This window comes from Pleurodeles waltl, chromosome 6, assembly GCF_031143425.1.
Source record: "Pleurodeles waltl isolate 20211129_DDA chromosome 6, aPleWal1.hap1.20221129, whole genome shotgun sequence".
Lineage (NCBI taxonomy): Eukaryota > Metazoa > Chordata > Amphibia > Caudata > Salamandridae > Pleurodeles > Pleurodeles waltl.
Window position 1 is genome coordinate 751,498,099 of NC_090445.1, and position 22,432 is coordinate 751,520,530.

The 22,432-nt window shown below is 44.2% G+C and overlaps 1 protein-coding gene across 2 annotated transcripts in view; it reads right to left on the reverse strand.

The window, feature by feature from the left end:
- The window catches only part of TDRD1 (tudor domain containing 1), a 1,656,135-nt gene that overhangs the window by 1,325,388 nt on the left and 308,315 nt on the right, over nucleotides 1-22,432 (reverse strand). For both annotated transcript variants that reach the window (XM_069239312.1, XM_069239311.1), the window contains one exon: nucleotides 22,123-22,225. In XM_069239312.1, the coding sequence (XP_069095413.1) occupies nucleotides 22,123-22,225 (103 nt within the window). The remainder of the gene's footprint in view (nucleotides 1-22,122; nucleotides 22,226-22,432) is intronic.

Sequence of the window (22,432 nt, forward strand, 5' to 3'; positions counted from 1 at the left end):
AAGGACTTAGCGACAGTGGTTGCTGGAGTGGTGCCCTTGATAGTGGAGTTGCTAATCCTGGTGGTGGGAATCTATTATAGTAGTCTTACATCATATATTCTAAATTGGTGATCAGTAACACTGATATCTGCACTGTTTCCTGCAGCTGCTGTTGTGAACCTGCTGTTGGTAAATAAACGGTTCATGAACATATGAATGTGCATACTGCTGGTCTTCCTCATTGTCTTCCTGACATCTAAATGGTATATCCGAAGGACTACGAGCCACTCCAAACAGCCCATCATCAGTATATTCATCTTCTTATTCCCCTTAGTCTTTCTCCTCATCGAAAAGATTTTCTGGAGCTGCAGGCGATGCTTTACTGAGTGAAGTAAGTGACGGTAGCAATGCCTCTTGTGCAGATTTGGGCCTTACAGTAATTAATGTCATGGGTAGAAACGAATGCCTTGCTGAAGGAATTATTTGTATTGTTATTGACGGTATTGGCATTGATGGTGTGCCTGCTGGATATAAGTGGGTCATCTACGGTGCTGTTGTCGATGGTGATCCCGTTGACAGAGCTGCTGTCGTAGGTATGTAGGATGTAGGTTTTTGGGGAGCGGTCAACGGTATCAGCGGCAATGGTTTAAATCTTTCCGACATAGTCACTTTAGTTACTTTCCTTACTGATGTCGACGAGCCTGATGCTGAGGAGTGGAACAACTCTTAGTCAATGGGTCAATTTTAGACGATTTTGTTGACTCTTTCTTCCCCTGGGACATTGTTGACGGTAATGCAGGTTTATGCTTTATGCTCACCGATGTTATCGTCGTCGATAATAGTGATTACATTATCAAGGGCGAAGGCGGTGTTGTAAACGTTACAGTCGCTGTGGTAGAAGTGGTGATCAAAGTGACAAGACTGAAATTCTTGAAGTCATCTATGGTGGCAGAGATCTGGATGTTTTTTTTTTTTTTAAATATTAATAGTATTGGCAGCTGCTGTGGAAGGTTCAGATTGACCTGTCCCTTTCTCTTTCTTTGTGGTGAATGGACTTTTCTCTGCTTTTTCTCCCACAGAATGAGTTTTCTTGAGTCCCTTATTTCGTTTGGGAGAAAATCTCCACAGATCTTTTTCTCTTATTCGATGCCACAGATCTCTGTGAAGTATTGCCGTCATCATCAGAGGGCGGTTACTCTTTGAACTTAAGCTTTTTTAGCCAAAGCAGGAGCCTAGCCTTCTATCAAGGTTTTGTGAGTAAAGATTCAATAAATCTTACAATCTTTACCTTGTGTTCTGGGTGAAGACACTATATGCAATCCTTGTGAGGGTCTTCACAGTGGAATATAAGCTTTCCACAGGTGCTCCAGGGTCGAAATAAATCTTTCTTAGCTGTAGACATGATGTAGAAGTCACAGACCTAGAAGCAAACAACAGTATTCTGAATAATTCCCATCAGAAAATTCTTAACGGAGCAGAGCTCAGGGAGACTCCTTTCACATGATGTGCGGTAGAAAGTCTGAGAGACGAGAGCCTCTGTGGTGAGGGTACAAAAAGGTACTGCCGCCTGACTGACTGGACTTTGGTTCATTTATAATAACCCTGATAAGTTATTCAAGTGAATGGCTTTTGCATTAACTTCAATGTAAATTTAGTTTTACTGCTTTCTATGTAACGTGGGACTCCCACTTCAATGACGAGTAATGATTCAAGCTCGTGAATCTATGAAACATAACCCAATATTGGAGAAGCATTGCTTCCTTCACAATGGTTCCATTTGAAGGATGTTTTAGTTGCAGCAGTTGCTTTCCTCTTTAGGATTGTAAAAAAAAAAAAAGATTTCTGTCTCTGCAATGCAGATTTCAGTTTGTTTACTTTTTGTGATCCCAGGATGCTTCCCTTAGGGAACTTCCTCTCAAAATGCATGTGAATTGTTGAAAAATGCCTCTCAATATTGCCCCTTTCTCCCACTGCAACTTATGCTCCACAGAATAAACATACACAGTTGTCTTTAATTTGTGTAAATAAAAAATGTATCTCCCACTCTTCAAGGAAGTAGTACGTCTTACTCTTTGGCCTTTTGGAGAGACCTGGTTCCTCACCCATGATTACCACAGTTGTTAAGGCTGTAAGCAAGAGTAGAAACGTTGATGAAGTCAACATCCAATCCATAACAGGCAAGAGTACCATGTGGACACCTTAAATGATGTTGTATTGCAGGCCATTTGAGATTAGCAGCCAGGTTGGTAAATAAAACAGCACCATTGGAAGTGAGATAACTAGCTCACCGTAGCTATGCTTATTTGTGAATAATGGATGACTGTTTTTCGCAAATGACCTGAGATTTGATTCAGTATGACCAAAGCATAGTTTTAGGGTAGTGTGGAAATTAGCAGACTTCTGTAAAAAGGAAGACGACTAAAATGTGTACCACACAAAGCAACCAATTCACAAAGGTGAAAGTTTTGCTATTAAGATCCCTTGGGTACTCCTACATTTGTAGCAAACATCAAACGTTTCTTAATTAGGACATGCTTTTAAAAAATACTCCAGATATACATATTCCATGACAGCTGCAGATTTGGTGACATAGCCCTGTGACCTCTGGCTTACAGCACTGAGAACATCCACATTTCAAACCAGTATCACCCTCCTAAAGATTTTCATTCTCCATTCCCTTGGGATCACCCTCTTAAATGCCTGCCTTCAACTGCATTTTAGAGGGAAGAAGTTCACACGTAGGCAAGATAAGTATAAATTCAGAAAAAGAATTACATGCTCTCCTTTTGATACGCGACATGAAAGCAACAATTATAACACACAAGAAGTTGTCCTGGACCTAAAACCCAACTGAGTTTTAAACCAAACATTACTTCTTTGGGTGAGGTGTGACCTATATTCCATATTGCACACAGTTGACTGAGGAAACGAGAAATGTTATTTGAATATCCTATTATACTTAGGATTGAAAATGTCTTGGTATCCGGATGACAAATTACTCTTTGACTTGCCCAGTTGTGAAGAGCCAGATCGTTGGGCACTGCTGCTCTAAACTGCCCAGGTCCTCTGCTTGTGACTAATCTTCCAGACGCCACAGGTCGTACCTCACCCAATGAAGCACTAAAGATAGCCACAACATCTCTAGGGAGAAGGAAATACCCAGTGGTTGAACAGTACTACATGAAACCAGAAAACCTGGGATCAATTTGGCTCCCGCCTTCAAACAAACTGTGCTATCTTGACTTCGCTAGTAAGCAGTTAAGGCTTCTAGCAGACTGCTACAATCACCATAAATAACTTTGGGACCTATAGAGCTATTCAAAGCTGTCAGCCGAATGAAAATCATGAACTGTGTATCTGTCTCACACGTCATCCATCACACTGCCATGTGCTGCAACACAACATTATAATGTTTATTTATGTTATCAGATAAACACACCTTGGTGTTCATCAAGCACGAGATGGAAACTCTTCCCACATAGGATCACAAACCAAAGAAAACACTTCCAACCACACACCCAGCATGGCACAGCTTGCTGATCACGTAGGTATGTGCTTCAGAGCCACACATTGGGATAAGTAAGCACTATTGATGCTGCAACACAATGCCTCCCCTTTCTTCCTTATCACACCACACATGACACCATCTTGAAAGCATTAGTTCAGAGTGGACACTGTACAAAATCTCTCCTGTGGTACATGGTAAGTGGCTTTCCTTTCTTGTCATCAGTGATGGAGGAAGTCCATGATGTTTAAAAACTATCACTTCAAAAAAAAAAGAAAGTGCCTCTGAACCCAGTGATAAGATTGGATGTTCTTCTGCATGTTACAGAAATAAACTGCATTTTCTCTTGCGACCCCTGGTCTCAGAGGTGGCAAACTCAGTTCCAGTAACACAGGAACACCTCGCCCTTACAGGCATTGGTTGGGGATGCAATCTCCTTGTTTTTTGCCAATTTTTATTACGCTAATAGTGAGTAATGACATTCTTCACTATAAGTGTAATAAAATGGAGTACAACTACCTGGAATATGCCCTCTCCCACCAGTTGAGGTAAGTAAAACATGCTTTTAAATGTATGTTGCGTGCAAGTGAGTGTGTGTTTATGTGAGTGTGTGTGTATATGCGATTGTGACTATGTGCTTACCTGTGTAAGCATGTGTCCCCGAATATAAAGGTCAAATGGTGTGTGATGTCACTTCCACTATCCCTGGCCTTTTGGTGAATTGACGTTCATGCTACAGAGCAGCAAAAGCCAGATGTAAGAAGCATGCTGCAGCATTGTGCCAAGAGAGTACACACCCAATCAACCTGCAGCAGCTTAAGTGGGGGTTGACCCTGGACACATGGGCTGGTGAACTTTATTCTCAGTTAAAAATTAATTACTTGTTTATGGGCTTTTTCTGTCTGCAGCCAAAATGCGTATAAGCAACAATATGTGGAACACCATGAAGGAGGGATGTGGTGCCTCGATTAACTGCACAATACAAAAAGAGAAAAATTAAAATAGTGAATCAACATAGGGTGAGGGATCAATAGGAAAAGTATGTATGAGAAATAATTTGAGAAAGAAAAAGTACGAATTTGGGACATAAGGTAGGTACATAGAAAGGGGAAAGGAAGAACAGGAGGAGAAATGAAAGATGACAGGAAGTAAACATTGAAAAGAAAAAAGGTGAAGTGATAAAGCAGAGAGAATGAACGGATGTAAATGGAAAATGTTGAAAAGAGAAGGATGAAAGGGTGGATGTAAGAATGAAACAATAAAAAAGTGAACGGGTGAATGGATGTAAGAATGAACAGACTGAACTATGAAAGGATGGATGGAAGTATACATGGGTGTATGGAATTATTAATGAAAGGGTGGGTAGATTGAAAGGTAAAGGAATGGACAGATGGATAGATAAATAGCTGAAATGGTGAATGGGTGGATGTTTAGATGGCTGGAAAGGAGATGAAAGGAACTCTAAAGTAGGGTCTGATTTGCCTGCTTTCCATGCTTGGTGGTAATAGAGGATTATTTCAAATGATGGGTGTTTCAATTTTTTGGCTACTCTCTTGTGCAGCATTCCAAAACAAAATCAGCCTTTTCTCACAGCCTGATGGGCCCGGGCCTGTGGTTCCTAACTGGTGTTTGACACTGCCCGACAGTCTCTGGGCTACGTGTCCCTTACGGGTGCTGGTCACTTGGCCCGCTGCGGACCACCTTTCCTGGCTAATGATCTGCTAGGCCTCAGGGGCAGCCAAGACCCAGGCCTGTGTTTAAGGGGCCCGTGTACCCTCCCCCCCCCCCCCCCCCCCCAAACTGTATCTCTCTGCCCAGGAGAGGTCCTTCTCATCCACCCCCTCAGCCTCCCCAGCCAGCAGTCCTCAGTGAAACCCAAAGCCACCTGCAGGAAACGCTGGACTCTGCTCCAAAAGCAATTACAAGCTCCTTGTAGGAGCATAGCTTCAGGAGGGTGCTTGGGGTGTTACACCCTCCACTTGATAAATGTATTTTCTGAAGACTAGTTGGGTACACTTGCTTTCAGTCAGATATGCTGAGGTGCCTTGTTGGATTTCACTTGGCAAATATGCACACAGACAAATACACACACACTCTCATGTTTTGAAAGCCTGAAAAAAATGTTCATTCTTTTATAGATATAATATTGTGTTTCTCTCATTTAGTATCTCCACCATTTTGCATACCTCTCCCTTTCCACTGCCTCTTAAGCCCATCACATGAGTGCTGCTTCTCATATAATGTATTTTAACATTACATACCAGTGTGATTGTCAGGAAATCTGAACTTCACACCTACCCATCTTACTGTCTAAGCTAAGTCCCTGGCTCATCGCTTCCAGCAGGGCACAGGAGGGCTCTGAAGTTCTTCCAGGCCCTGTGAGGAGCCAGCAGCAGCACCGTGAGCGGGCCCTCTCACCTCTGCTTGACCTCTCACACAGACTGGGCAGAGTGATGGCTTTTCTATGAGGAAGGGAGAAAACTGGAGTTTACCCAAAAAGAGGGGCGTAACTTCGGGTAGGGAGGAGAGAAGGGGTGGTACACCCGCTAACAAATGCATCTTGTGATAAATAGTTGGGTACAGGGGCTTTTAGTCGGGTATGGTGATGTGTCTTTCAGCCATCGCAATTAATTTTACGCACAAAAATGCACACATTCATTTTTTTTTTTTTAAATAATGTGCTTTCGCTAACTTTGTGCCCCTACCAACCTGAATTCCTCTGAATCTGCCCCTAAGCCCCTCTTGTCTGGCATGCTTGTATAATGTATTTTAACATTATGTCCCAGCGCAATTGTTGACAAATCTAAAGATCACACATACCTCCCTCCGTCCCCCCGAGCATGGGCAGCACTGGGGCCAGTATTTCACATGAATTATTTTGACAGCACACGATTACAGTCACGACGTGTGATAATAATTCATGTGAAATACTGACCATAATGGTGCGGATGTTTATTGGAAATAGAAACGATTTGCGCATATAAAGAGAAAATAATTTTTTTGTGGCCCTGGCACGCAGCGTCACAATAATCATTCTTGTGAAGCAGTGTGCTGTGGCCACAAAAGTGGGTTTTTTGTGTGTTTTTTTAGATGCACGAATCGATTAGATCTCCTCTAAGCATCAGCAGCATTGATTAGAAAAGAGCTGCCTTGACAAATTAAACATCAGGCCAGGGCTCACTACAGGTGTTGCTCTGATCTGGGCAGCACTGGGCTCTTCCCTGCTGCTCCGATCAGTGGCAGGCTAAAGAGGGCAGGTGCGCAGGTCCTGGTAGCAGTTCAATACTGCTTGCACCACTTTCCAGCTCCAGCCACTCTGCTTTGTTACACCTGCTGATCCGCACTGACACTCTTGCGCAAGATGAAAAGTGCGGTGCTAGTGTGTGAAAGGAAGGTGGTGCATAAACTGTGATGCCAGGAGCTATGACATCATCCTCTTCGGCCTGCCCCGCCACAGCTAAGCTCAGTTGAGCCAATCTGAGCAGCTGGTTTGGGTGAAGGCGAGCAACATCACCTTAAAAAAAAAAAAAAAAAAGGAAAAGTCCTAAATGCTAATGGGCTGCTAAATTCGGACGCTACTGGCGGTAGCTATCGATCGACCAGTTGGAGACCTCTGAACTAGATTATAATTACTTCTCCAATGCCACTCAGCAGAGCACAGCTAATGATGGAGACATACCATACCATGGGATGTATAGACCAATTTAGCCTTAGTTGCACTACATGGAGCAAATGTCTCTTAGACTGAGGTCAGCTGATCATAATATTTGTTCAGTTTGACCAACAGATCAACATTTGCACTACAGAGCAAATTTACAAGCCAGCCCTTCAGCTGATCTTGCTTTGCAAAGTCGGGATATATTTTCTGCATTTGATATATAAAAATTTGTTTTTCTGATATAACAGGCAAAATAAATGATAAACGATCCTTTCAAAGGAGAAGCTATACTGCCCATCAGATAAACTATGGACAGTTAGAAACTAATACATCTAAAGCATGACCTTTTAACATGATTCAGTAAGAAGTAGACAGCATTTCCAGTTGAACGAGATCCTTCAACTACCCAGGGGTGGCTCCTCCATTAGGGCGGAGGAGGGTCACCCCACCGCCAGCATCAATAGCCGCACAAATTTTAATATAAAATGATAATAAACAACGTTTATCATGGTTTTATAGTAACAGGGGTGAGGCCTTGGGGCTGTGGTGGGGACGAGGGGGAGTGCACTCCTCCTCAGTAGGCATGTACGTTAGGCCGGCCATCTTGGGCCAGCCAAACACCCATGCGCACAGGGCTCTCTCCAACCCACAATGCAGACACTGCGTTGCTGGGCTGGAGACAGCAGGCAGAGACTTTCAGTCTGCCAGTAGCATAAAAGCAGTGTTAAGACTGGACGCAGGGCAGGCTGGGAGCCTGTGCCTGAATCCAGTGTAGGAGGGGATGGTTGTGGCGAGGCACGGTGCGAGACAAAAAGATATGTTTTTTTAATGACATTTACATTTTTTTCGTAACCCTACCCTGGCCTCTTTTCCGTCCTACGAGCCGTTCCTGCAACTACCACTCTAGACTATTCAATCTCTAAAAGTGCTGTTGTCATAAATCTAGTGCTTGTTACCCATCCTTGGGGGCTCTGTAGTTCAGCAACAAAAACACTCCACAACTCTGGAATAATCTGGATTTGTATAGTTAACATTTCCAGATTTGGATCAATGTTATGAACAAATTTAGTACATTTCAGATGCTTTCTGTAAATAATAGCCATTCCCCTCCCCACTTTACTTTGTCTTTGGGCAACATGAAACAGTCTGTGGAAATCGAACAACTTAAAAATATCCCCAGACTCCTGAGATGGCCATATCTCAGTGAAACATAACTGGGAGAAAGTCATCCTTTTAGCATGTTCGCCTCCATTTCTTCTGACTGATACTGATGGTAACTGACCCCAACTGTGTGCTGGGCTCTGCTAAACAGGCCCAGGACCAGTGATCTGAATGAAAGGTATATGGTAAAGTGGTGCAATTACAATCGGTAATGGCATACTCATGTAAGTTCCTAGTATATAATAGGGCAGGGAAGTTTAGAAGCCCATTATATTTCCTGCACTGGGGTGTGCACTGCTGTGTTGCTTGCTGTCATTTTTAAAGGCAGTCCTGCCTTGCAGACGGTCTCTAAAAAGTAAAGTGTGCAATATTCAACTTTGGAATTAAAGGTACTTCCAAAGTAATAATCTTGCTTATTTGTACATATAAGTCATCCCAAAGGTCTCGCCTAGGTGCCCCAGAGGTGGGTGTTCATGTGACTATGGGGAGGGTCATTATAAAAGATGATTTATATGCCCTGGTGAGGGAAAATTTCCCCCTTCATTTTTTCACACTGTAGATACTTGGCTCCATAGGATACTATTGCTAGGAAGGAGCTAAATGTATCACGAAAGGACTCAAACGATAGGTAATGATAAATCCACAACTCACCAATGCTGGTTTTATCATAACCAATACAGAAAAGAAGTTATAGGACTTTTTCTGTAAGCCAAAATCCAGACTGCTGGTGGCTTCTCCTGATTGGTCAAACTTAAAAGAATTAGCCAGGCTGCTTTGATGAGGTGATAAGTGGTCTGCAATGAGTAGAGGTTATCTGATAGAGGGAGGTCTGCAGCGGCAGAGGCCAGGCCAGGAAAGATACTGGGTAAATCAAAGTGGACTTCAAAGAGAGCAGGACAGAAAATGCCAGCCAGGTATGCCCACTCACCCTGTACTCAACAGATAGATAGCAGGCCCAGAAAAGGAATTTGCAGATGTCTGGAGGGTAAGCGTTAATGGAAATAAGCCACACTAGTAGGTTAGTTTAACCAGGTCCTGCTCCTCTGAAGGAAAATTGCCCATCTTGGATTTTAAAGTGCATTGCTTTATGGGACACGAAAATGCACTCTTCGGAGGAAGCGGTCATGTTTTTGGGTGGCACCCTGAAGCTCATTGGACAGGGATGCCCCCTCCCCGCTTGTCCTCCAAGGTGACTGAATAAATGTGGCTGAGCTGCACTGCAACTCAGTTCTGCTGCCTGAAATCACAAGGATTGCCCTGCTGGAAAGAAGTACTCCTCCTGTTGCACACTGGAACAACAGCCCTAAGGACTTTGCCTTGCTTCAAAAAGCACTAAGGGGTGGACCCCCTGAAATCAACAGATTAACAGAGCTTGCCTATACCAACTATCATAAAAGTCCTCAGCCTGGAGAGCATAAAGTGGATCCATAAGGATTTGGCCAGGAACATTGTGAGAACTGTACTCCTTAATTCCAAGGACCATCTCAGAGCTTTTAGACCCTTGGATTTGTGTTTTGGACACTTTGAACCCTGCAGAGGAACTACAGTGAGAAGTTCCAGGAGTTTGGATAACTATGGACCAACTTTTGGAAAAAGCTCCAAAGTGAAAAGGCCTGACGAGAGTCCTACTACCTTCAGCCCCGGCTTGAATTTCAGATTTGTTCCCCTGAAAGCTCCAGACTTCCACGCTTTCACTGGAGCTTCATAGAAAAGTGGTCTGACAATGTTGCATCGAAATCGGCTTGCTGGAGAGGACCACACGCCGCAGAGAGAAAAGATCCAGAAAAGTTTCTAAGTGAGAAGGTAAAACTTTGACCGAGGCCTCCTGCTCAGTGTATCCAAGCAGGGCTATATCACAGTTGTCCTTAAAACTTTACTTTGTCCCGGTCAAGCGCAACCAGATGTCCCTGGATGGCGCTACTGATTTCTAAACACTAGAGTACAATTTTTTTATTTAACCTCTAAAAATTCATAACTCCGTTCCGTATATTGGATTTTTGTTGTTTTGTTGTCATTTTAAAGATAAAAATATTTATATTATTGTGTGTTGTGTCTTACTTATTCACTCTATTGGTGCATTTCAGCCTCCAAAGTTGAGCCTCTCTGCTCGTTGCCAAGCTACCAGGGGTTGAGCCAAGGGCTAATGGTTTGATAGCTTGACTGGACCTTACATTGTCTCGGGGGCACTTATTGCTAGTGGTAGTCGTGTACTTGCATCTGCTAATATCCAGCATCCAACAGTAACCTATCCACATCAGACTCAACCATCAAACCACAGAATCACAGATATATACATATCTGTTTGCTGCATAGTGTGCAATAATTAGAACTCCTAATCAGGTTAGGTAACGGGGATTTTCATTTTCACTGCATTCTGACAATGAAGGAAATCTGTTGTGATTGCTTCACAGCCCTTTAGTGTGGGTTACTAATGCACTTTAGAAGAGAGCCACTATTCCCAGTCATTTCTCATGTCAGCTCAACAATCTTCTCATTCCTCGCACCCCCCTCAACACAGTTTGTTTTCTCCCTTTATTCTTCCCAATGCTGCAATAACAGCCCCAGTCTCCACACAGTGATTCAGTCTTTCTGTCAATACATACAGGACCAGAATACTATTTGTGAGAACACAGTGATTAAGTAGAGACATGCCAGCCTCTCATGTAGTCATCACTGCTCCAAGCTGCAGCAAAGTGCCCATTTTGCCATGGTTATTCTCTCGCCCCGCCCCAAAACACACATTTCTTGCCTGATATCTGATGCTAACTTGACTGAGTGTGAGCTGGGATTCTGCTAACCAGGCCCCAGCACCTGTGTTCTTTTCCTAAACTGTACCATTCCTTCCACAATTCGCACACCCCTGGTACACAGCTACACATCTAAGTCCCTTGTAAAAGGTACCAGTGGAACCAAGAGCTCTGTGACCAGGGAGGGTGCCTAAGGGATGCAGCTTGTCTCATGCCACCCTATGGGTTCCCTTCCCAAGCACATGCACACTGCAGCTTGTCTGTGCCGGTGGATATAAAAAGATAAAATCAATGTGCCACCCATCTCTGTGTGCCATGCCCACAGACCACTGCCTGAGGCATAGGTAAATCACTGCTCGAGCAGGCCTTACAGCCCGAGCTCAGGGTGCACTACATCACAGGTTTGGGCACAGCTGCATGAGCTATATGCCCCTACATTGTCTAAGTCCATACTTAGACCCTGTAAGTGCAGTGTAGCCATATTGAGTACCTGGGATGGGAGTGCATCATTATGAACTCCACAGCTTCATGATGGCTTCACTGAAGACTGGGTAGTTTGGTATCAAACTTCTTAGCTCAAACTCACACTTGATGCCAGTGTTGGATTTATTGAAAAATGCACACAGAGGGCATCATAGAGCTGTATTTCACCCAATCCTTTAGTGTAAAGCTGACAAGTCTCTGCCAACCTGCCACAAACAGACTCATTTCCGTCCCCATGGGATGAGATGAAAATTAGTTACTTACCTGTAACTGCAGTTCTCCAGTATTGGTATCTTTCATAGATTCACATGCTTAAATCATCCCCGTCGTCGAGGTGGGAGCCTCACGGTAAACTTAAATATATAAAAAGCAGTAAGTCAGTAAAAGTAAAACCAGTAGGCCCTAGTAGGCCTCATAGGGTATTTTACAGTCTATCCACTTTGTTTTGTGAAAAGACCCAAACTTGAGTATCAACCAATCAGGATTCAGCCCCTCCCAAACACTCCCAACAGAGGCTGAATTCCCTCAGATTTTCTAGTAGGAGTGTGAAGTTTAATATCTGTATAATAGGGGAGCCTCTGAGGGGAGGAGGGTGGGTCGCATGTGAATCTATGAAAGATACCAATACTGGAGAACTGCAGTTACAGGTAAGTAACTAATTTTCTTCTCCAGTATTGGATCTTTCATAGATTCACATGCTTGAATCAGAGTAACGAGCAGTAATGTTTTCTTACTTACTGAATTACATTGACTGTAATTCCATCGTAATTCTATACGTGATGTGATTCACATTAGTTCAGTTTTAAATATGCACTTACATATAATTATATTTATATTCATAAACATCCGAATATAAGAGCAATAAAAGGTGTGTGGCAAGAAATCCTGACACAATTTATGCTATTATTATGGAGAATACGACACGTTAAACAGTATAAGAAAATGAACCATTAATGACCATACCTCGAGTGTGGTGGTGGGATGTGTAAGAGGCTCACCTTAACGAAATAGATGCCTCAGCACTGCTTGTCCCACTGCTGTATCGGCCTGGTTAGTCTCCTCTAGACAGTAATGTCTTGTAAATGTGTGTTGGCTGGACCATGTCGCTGCTCTACAGATGCTATGTAGTGGTACACCTGCAAAGAGTGCAGCTGAAGTGGCTACCGATCTTGTAGAGTGGGCTCTCACCCTGGTGTGGAGCGGCTTTCCTGCTTTTGAATGGCAGAATTGAATTGCCAGGCCAATCCATCTTGCTAAAGTCTGTTTGGACACCGCGTGTCCCTTCTTTGTTCCACCGAATGCTACAAATAATTGATCCGACTGGCGGATGGCCTGAGTTTTCTGTAGATAAAACTTTAAACATCTTTTAATATCGAGAGAATGTAATGTTTTTTCCGCCACTGTTTGCGGATTTGGAAAAAAGGTTTTTAAGATGACTGGTTCATTTAAATGAAATGTTGAGGGAACTTTCGGAATGAATTTAGGATTTGTCCGCAGGATGACACCTGAGTTTGTAAACTGGAGGAACGGCTGTTTGATAGTGAACGCCTGAATGTCACTGACTCTTTTTGCCGAAGTAAGAGCTAACAGTAACGCTGTTTTCCATGCGAGGAATTTTAGGTCAGCTTTGTGGATCGGCTCAAAAGGAGCTTTCATGAGCTGCATCAACACAACATTCAATGACCATAGAGGCGGAGGTTTCCTAATTGGCGGGAAGACCCGAAAAAGGCCCTTCATAAATTGTTTGACAATTCTTGTGGAACACAAAGAGAGTCTGTCTGGTGATCTGCGGTATCTGGAAATTGCTGCCAGATGTACCCGTATGGAAGAATATGCAAGTCCTGATTTTGCCAGGAGCAGGAGATATGGAAGTATCTGTTCCGGAGTAGAAGATAAAGGATGTATATTTTCCGCTGCACACTAAACACAAAACTGTTTCCATTTAAGTCTATAGGTTTTGTTGGTAGTGTCAGCTCTAGCTTTTGCTAAGATGTCTCTACACTCTGGGGAAATTTTGAGATTTAAGTATTCATTGTGTTCAGGAGCCAAGCCGACAAATGAAGAGACGACGGATGTGGGTGTGTGACTTGTCCCTGGTGCATCGTTAAGAGTCGGACTCTGTCTGAGTGGTAGATGTGGTCGTTCGGAGAGCATGAGGAGCTCCGTATACCATATTTGTCTGGGCCATCTGGGAGCTATGAGTAGAAGTCGACACCCCTCCGTCTTCATTTTTCTGATGACTCTCGGAATGAGCGGGATCGGAGGAAAAGCGTAGGCATAAACTCCTGACCATCTCATCGAAAACGCATTCCCCCACAAATCTTTTTGGGGAAGCCAACTTGCGTAGAACTGGCATTTCTTGCTCTCGAGAGTGGCAAATAGGTCTAAGTTTGGTTTGCCCCATAATAGAAACAGGCCATTGATAGTTTTCTGGTCTAGCTCCCACTCGTGATAAGGAATCACTGTCCTGCTCAGGGTGTCTGCTAGAACATTGATCTGTCCTGGCACATGCTCCGCTTTTAGTGAAATATTGTGTTTGATGGCCCATGTCCAAATTTGTTGGGCTAGCTGCGAGAGTTGTAGGGATCTTGTGCCTCCTTGCTTGTTTAGATAAAACATGCTGGTCATGTTGTCCGTCCGGATTAAGACGCTTGAACATTGTATCTTTGGCAAGAAAGCTTTTAGAGCTAAGTGTATTGCTTTGAGTTCTAGATAATTGATGTGGAGCGGGCGCTCTTGCTGATTCCAGATTCCGCTGATTTGCAGGTCCTGGCAGTGTGCACCCCATCCTTCGAGAGAGGCATCCGTTGTTACTATGTAACTTGGTGTTTGAAGAAGAAAAGACAGCCCTTTTGAGAAATTGGTTGGAGTCTCCCACCACCTCATAGTGTTCTTCATTAGAGGCGTTATGCGAATCTGGTCTTCGAAGGAGCCGTGGACCTGTGTCCATTGTATGTCCAATTGCTCTTGCAGGGGTCGCATATGGAGCCTGCAATCTGGGACTAGCGGAATGCACGATGATATCATTCCGAGCAATGATTTGTAGATGCGGACTGAAACAAACTTTTTGCTGGATAGGTTGTCTGCCAAAGAGGTTAACTTTTGTTTCCTCTCGTGTGATGGGTACGCTTTGCTGCGTACTGTGTCCAAAATTGCTCCCAAGAAACTCAATTCTTGTTTGGGGTATATCTGAGATTTCTGGTAGTTGACTACAAACCCCAGGCTGTGTAACAATTGAAGGCAATAGGAAATATGATTTGTTACTTGGAATTTTGAGGGTGCCTTTATAAGCCAGTCGTCCAGGTAAGGGAAGACCTGGATACCTGACTGGCGAAGATGTGCTGCTACTGGAGCTAACATTTTTGTGAAGATTCTGGGGGCTGATTTGAGACCGAATGGTAGAACCCGGAATTGGAGGTGTATACTTCCTACCCTGAACCTTAAAAATTTGCGATGTTTGCGATATATGGGGATATGAAAATAAGCATCCTGGAGGTCTAGGGATGCCATCCAATCTCCCGTGTTTAAGAGACGCAGGACATCCTGCAACGTTACCATCCTGAACAATTGTTTCTTTAGAAACTTGTTTAGTGCTCTCAAGTCCAGGATGGGGCGCCAGTCTCCTGAGGGTTTCTTTAGAAGGAAAAACCGGGAGTAGAATCCTTTGTTCTTTTGAGATAAAGGGACTGGTTCTATTGCTCCTTTTGTTAGCATTATTCTTACTTCCCTGAGAAGTTGGTTCAACCTCGGAGGCGGTGTACCCGATGGAGGGACACTCGGTGGTGTTTGCATGAATTCCAGAGTATGACCTCTGGTCACTACATCTAGTACCCATCTGTCCAATGTTATAGCCTTCCACTTGGGGAAATAAGAATTGATGCGACCTCCGACCTTCAATATTGATTGGGGAGGTGTTGAGATTATCCGCTGGTCATTGCTTTCTGCCTGTATCTCTTCCTCGGGCAGCTCCTCTTCCTCTAGCCGGATGTTTGTAAGCTGCGGCTGGTGGTAATCGATAATGCTGCTGTTGTTGATGGTGCTGATGTCCTGGTCCTGTGGAGGAAGATGGATATTGTGACCTGTATTGTTGGTATCCACCTCGAAAGGAGTAATTACCTCTACCCCTTGCTCCACGAAAAGGTAGTTTTTTATACTGCAGGGTACCTAGGGATTTTGCTGTATCGGTATCCGTCTTGATAGCCTGCAGCATGTCGTCGACATGTTTGCCAAACAAACTCTCTCCATCGAAGGGCATGTCGAGAACACAAGTCTGGACTTCTGGTCTGAATGAAGTAGCTTTAAGCCACCCTTGTCTGCGCAGGACTGCTGCTCCAGCTAATTGTTGAAAGCCAGTGAGGGAAATATCTATTGCACTGTATTATCTCTGCGGAGACCCTTTCTCCCTCCTGCAAGACCTTTTTAGCTTCCACCTTGAGATCTTCTGGCAGTGAATCTACAAAAGCGGACATGTCTGCCCACATCTGGCGATCGTACCTTCCCAGGATGGCGAGGGAATTGGCCGCCTTGACCGTTACTGCAGCAACCGAGGAGAATTTCTTACCGATATTGTCTAGTCTCCTTCCCTCTTTGTCTGGGGGAGACGCAATAGGCGTAGAGGGGTTTTTGGATCGTCGTTGAGCCGCCTGTGATATAACCGAGTCAGGTTTCGGCTGTGAGACTAAACAGGCCGGAGAATCATCTGGGGCCTTGTATTTTTTCTCTAGCCTTGGCATTTGTGAAGGCACTGTTGCCGGGTTTTTCATTGCCTTCAAACCCTCCTGCCATAAGAAATCCACAATCGGTATGGCTCTTACAGATCTCTTTGATGGCTCTTTAAAGTCATACAAAAAACACTCAGTTTCAAGGGAAACAATTGCCAGGCCAAAACGTTTCGCCGCTCTCTCTATGATATTATGGAAACCTCCTATGTCTTCTGGAGGAGAATCCACTGGAGCTGCTGGAGGTGGAGATGGTGTGGGAACGAGATAATCGTCCCATTCACTAGCCGCTGAATCTGCTAGCTCACCCTCTTCCCTTTCGTCGTCCGACGAGAGGTAAGCTTCCGGAGCTTGTCTAGTTACAGGTCTACTAGCCTGTGGCTTTTCGGAAACATTAGTAGTTTGAGCTTGCTGGTAACTTTGAGGTCTAGGTGGCGTGGACTGATTTGACGGTGGGAACCTATTATAGTAGTCCTTCAACATATGTTGTAAATCTGTCACTAATGTGCTAGGCATAGCTAGTGGCGATGGTTGGTTTGCCTGTGGATAAGATGTTGAAGCATAACTATGCTGGTAATGTTGATCCTCTTCTTCATCAAACTCTTGACATTTGACATTTAGTTGGGACGGGCTACTAGCTGCCCCAAACATTCCTTGATCCTCATCATCATCATCGTCTAAAAGATGTTGCGGTGGTTATGGCAGCACTTTACTTGGTGATGTATGCATCGGCAAAATGTCAGATGGCTTGTCCCCTATATTAATAAGGGAAAGGGGTAAGAATCTGGTGGAGTCCTCATGATGGTATGAGGAATGATCTGGTGAAATGTCCAAAGGTTTGTAAACTGTTAATGCTGTGGTGATCGTCGGTTCCATCGTCGACGGTTCCCTCGTCGACGATTCCCTCGTCGACGGTACTGTCGTCGACGCTTCCGTCCATGACTGCGTCTTTGTCAATGGGTCCTTAGTCGACGGTCCCTTCGTCGACGGGTATTTTACCAACGACGGTCGCTTCGCCGACGTATCTTGCGTAGATGGGAGTGCCCTGGATGATTTGTGAACCCAGGAGGCCTCCGCTGTCGACGCTGTGGTTGCCGACGAAGCTCTTTTGAAGATTTTTGCAGCAATAATCGTCGTCGATGACAACGGCGACGACGTCAATCATCGGTGAGGATGGTGTTGTGAACGTCGACGATACCGTGGTCGCTGTTACCGTCGACACTGTCGTCGACGGGGCGGTCGTCGACGGTTGTTTTTTCACCGAAAAGTGTTTTTCTGGCTCTTTTTGTGGTGACAGAGACAGGGATGGTTTCTTTGAGGTGCTTTTCCGGTGTAACGGCGTAGTAGGTTCTGAATGAACCTTTTTTGGTCCATGTTTAACTGCCTCTTCAGTTAAGACTTGTTTTGTCTTTTTGTGCATTTTTCTTGGTGGTTCATCCGCACCTCTATCTCTCTCACCTGTTCTTTTCTGAGGGCGAGAAGTTTGTGGTGACTCTTCGCTGTCTGATGAAGGATGCTCTAAGGCTTTCTGTTTTTGCAGCCATAAGAGAAGTCTACCCTCTCGGTCTTTGAGGGTTTTTTGACTAAAGGTGCGACAGATTTTGCAGTCTCTCACCTTATGGTCTGGATGAAGGCAGTAAATACACTTCTTGTGGGGGTCATCCATATGTAGTCTCTTCTTCCCACAGTTGTCACAGTCTCTGAACAGACCCTTCTTTGCCTTTTCAGACATAGTAAAGTTGTAACTACAGGGAGTGCAGAATTATTAGGCAAATTAGTATTTTGACCACATCATCCTCTTTATGCATGTTGTCTTACTCCAAGCTGTATAGGCTCGAAAGCCTACTACCAATTAAGCATATTAGGTGATGTGCATCTCTGTAATGAGAAGGGGTGTGGTCTAATGACATCAACACCCTATATCAGGTGTGCATAATTATTAGGCAACTTCCTTTCCTTTGGCAAAATGGGTCAAAAGAAGGACTTGACAGGCTCAGAAAAGTCAAAAATAGTGAGATATCTTGCAGAGGGATGCAGCACTCTTAAAATTGCAAAGCTTCTGAAGCGTGATCATCGAACAATCAAGCGTTTCATTCAAAATAGTCAACAGGGTCGCAAGAAGCGTGTGGAAAAACCAAGGTGCAAAATAACTGCCCATGAACTGAGAAAAGTCAAGCGTGCAGCTGCCACGATGCCACTTGCCACCAGTTTGGCCATATTTCAGAGTTGCAACATCACTGGAGTGCCCAAAAGCACAAGGTGTGCAATACTCAGAGACATGGCCAAGGTAAGAAAGGCTGAAAGACGACCACCACTGAACAAGACACACAAGCTGAAACGTCAAGACTGGGCCAAGAAATATCTCAAGACTGATTTTTCTAAGGTTTTATGGACTGATGAAATGAGAGTGAGTCTTGATGGGCCAGATGGATGGGCCCGTGGCTGGATTGGTAAAGGGCAGAGAGCTCCAGTCCGACTCAGACGCCAGCAAGGTGGAGGTGGAGTACTGGTTTGGGCTGGTATCATCAAAGATGAGCTTGTGGGGCCTTTTCGGGTTGAGGATGGAGTCAAGCTCAACTCCCAGTCCTACTGCCAGTTCCTGGAAGACACCTTCTTCAAGCAGTGGTACAGGAAGAAGTCTGAATCCTTCAAGAAAAACATGTTTTCATGCAGGACAATGCTCCATCACACACGTCCAAGTACTCCACAGCGTGGCTGGCAAGAAAGGGTATAAAAGAAGGAAATCTAATGACATGGCCTCCTTGTTCACCTGATCTGAACCCCATTGAGAACCTGTGGTCCATCATCAAATGTGAGATTTACAAGGAGGGAAAACAGTACACCTCTCTGAACAGTGTCTGGGAGGCTGTGGTTGCTGCTGCACGCAATGTTGATGGTGAACAGATCAAAACACTGACAGAATCCATGGATGGCAGGCTTTTGAGTGTCCTTGCAAAGAAAGGTGGCTATATTGGTCACTGATTTGTTTTTGTTTTGTTTTTGAATGTCAGAAATGTATATTTGTGAATGTTGAGATGTTATATTGGTTTCACTGGTAATGATAAATAATTGAAATGGGTATATATATTTTTTTGTTAAGTTGCCTAATAATTATGCACAGTGATAGTCACCTGCACACACATATCCCCCTAACATAGCTAAAACTAAAAACAAACTAAAAACTACTTCCAAAAATATTCAGTTTTGATATTAATGAGTTTTTTGGGTTCATTGAGAACATGGTTGTTGTTCAATAATAAAATTAATCCTCAAAAATACAACTTGCCTAATAATTCTGCACTCCCTGTAGTTTCCTGAGAGAAAAAACAATCTTCAGTCAGAAAATAGGAAAAAAACTGAGCAGAGCTCAGGGAGACTCCCTTCACACGACGTGCGGTAGAAAATCTGAGGGAATTCAGCCTCTGTTGGGAGTGTTTGGGAGGGGCTGAATCCTGATTGGTTGATACTCAAGTTTGGGTCTTTTCACAAAACAAAGTGGATAGACTGTAAAATACCCTATGAGGCCTACTAGGGCCTACTGGTTTTACTTTTACTGACTTACTGCTTTTTATATATTTAAGTTTACCGTGAGGCTCCCACCTCGACGACGGGGATGATTCAAGCATGTGAATCTATGAAAGATCCAATACTGGAGAACCTTTGCACTCTCTGGGTTCACACCTTCCCCCGCAGGAACTGCAACACTTGGTGGTGAACCTCAGTTGCTCCTGCCTCCTCTTTCACAGTCCCAGGGCACTCCAGCTAATTGATATGCCCATCCCCCAGGACCAGGCCCCACTTTTGGCAGCAGTTCTGGCAGAAAAATTAGGAAAAATAGGAAGGAGTGAGCACTTAAGCTGGGACCAACCCTAGGGTGCCCAGAGCTGCAGCGACCCCCTCGTTGCAGAATCCTCCATCTTACTTTGGAGGAGGATAGCCAATAGGGATAGGAATGTGCCCCCTCGCAAAGGGAGTGGGCCGAGAAGGATGTAGACACCCTCAGGGTCAGTAGCCATTGGCTACTGCCTTCTGACCCTTGTAAAGCCCCTAAATCTAGTATTTAGGGGAACCCCCGAGCCTTGCTCTTCAGATTACTGACGATCTCAAGAAGAGGTATTTAAGAGCCAACCCCAAAGTGAAGACTCCAGATGACAACTGACTTTTCTCCAGCCCTACTGGCCTTTCTGCAGCTTCAAGACTCCTGCTACAAAAAGGCGATGCATCTTGCAGGACCAGCGACCTCTACAAACCCCACCACAGGACTGCCTGCCTACCAGAGGATCAAGATCTCCCTGCCTGTTCACAAAATAAACTTCCAAGGGGCACTCCAGAGCCATCCCGGATCCACGAGCCCTGACCACTCTACACCCAATGCCCATTGCCCATGGCCCATGTCTAGGTGGCCCACCGGTTCAGAGCAGGTCCCAAGGGGATTCTGACCTCAAGTCCACCCTGGGTTGACCCCTGCTGACCAACACACCAACATCTGCAGCCTGAATCCAGAGGACCCCCCTGACAGTGACCGGATCCGAAGATTTCCCAACGCCTAAAGGTACCCTGCAGCCACAGCCCCCTGGCCTTGGGGAACTCAACCAATGGTCCATCGACGTCCAGTGAGGTCCCTACTTACCTGTCCATCCATTGCTTTTCCTCAGCCGACCTCCTGGACCACAGCTGCAAAGCCTCTCTGGGACTCCCGTGGTCTCATTGAAAAGCATTGGGCGTGCAAAGCTTTGTTTGCGCTATGCCCCCAGCATGGAGTTAGTCATTGAGTGTGTGTTTCATTTCTCGACTGTGTGTGTACAACAAATGCTTTCCACTACCCTCTGATAAGGCTAACTGCTCGACCAAACTACCACAAAAGATAGCATTAGTATTATTTACTTTAGGCTCTGTAAGCCTCTATGGATCCACTGGACGGTGCACACTATACCTCATTTTGGTATAGTATATACAGATCCAGCTTCTTAGACAGTGTACACCCACAAGTTCGTCCAAGTAGCTTCCTTAAAGACATGGGCTCAAAAGTGATATTTTATCTAAAGAGCTCAGCTTATGGAGACTTCCTGAGAATAGTTTGCAACTAACACTCATATAAGAGTCATACTGCTATGTCGCTGCAAGGCAAAGACAGTGCTTGAGGTAGGGTTCAGGTTGGGAAGCACTGACTACTGTTGATTTCGTGGTCTCAGGAATAAGCTTTAAAACTATTCCACTTCAAATACATTAACCAGGTGGTATCAAGAGTGGTTATGTTTTACACCACTGTGACTATTGCCTACAAAATTGGAAAATAAAAAAACTCTTATACAGATACCAGTAGTACCACAGTACGGCCTTCACTTTATTAATTCACACTTGTTTCAGATTCAGTAGTTTAAAAGTGTTACATATGTGTAAGTGGAATTCCTAGATTACTATATTAGTCTTATACAATACTCTTGATAGCAGATGCTGCATTACAGCATTTATATTCACAGGGATGAACCTAAATGTGAATGTTTTGAAGAAAAAGTACCATGGAGTGGATTTTGGAGGCTTTCAAGTCCCACAGTCAGCAACAATGGATGCTAACAGCTAAGCATCATGTACCTGCTGCTAATAAAGAGAAAGACCTGCAGGAAGTTGCTTAGAATGGAGAAGTATCTGAGGGCTCTTTGGTGAGAACGATCATCTGTTGCCATTTTCTGAACATCTATAGGAAATTAAGTACATTAAAGTTTTGGCAAGGAAAGCAAAACATATTTGCCTCAATGCCTTTAATAGACTTCTGACACAATTTGTAACAGAAAACCGCTGTTCTAGATGATACTGAAGTTTCCATTCTCAAATCAACTTGCAAATACGATTTCAAAGCATTTCCTCACTCACTTTTTAATCGGCTTGCACACATTGCTATGCGTTGCCCAATCTTTTTTCTGACAGGTTTCGGAGCAATAAAAGGCCTGTTTACACTGTCCACATCTTCGCGATCCTAAAATGAAACAATTGTTACTGTGGGATCTGAGACAGAATACTTGCTTTCAACCAATGAAATTAAGAAAATTACATTTTTTGATAGTCTCGCATGTCCTCTCTGTACAACTTGCTTTAAAACAATGCAGCACACTTACCTTTCCAAGTTCAAAACAGGTCCTCAAAGGATTTTAGGTACTAAAAGTACAACAGCGGATAATATCTA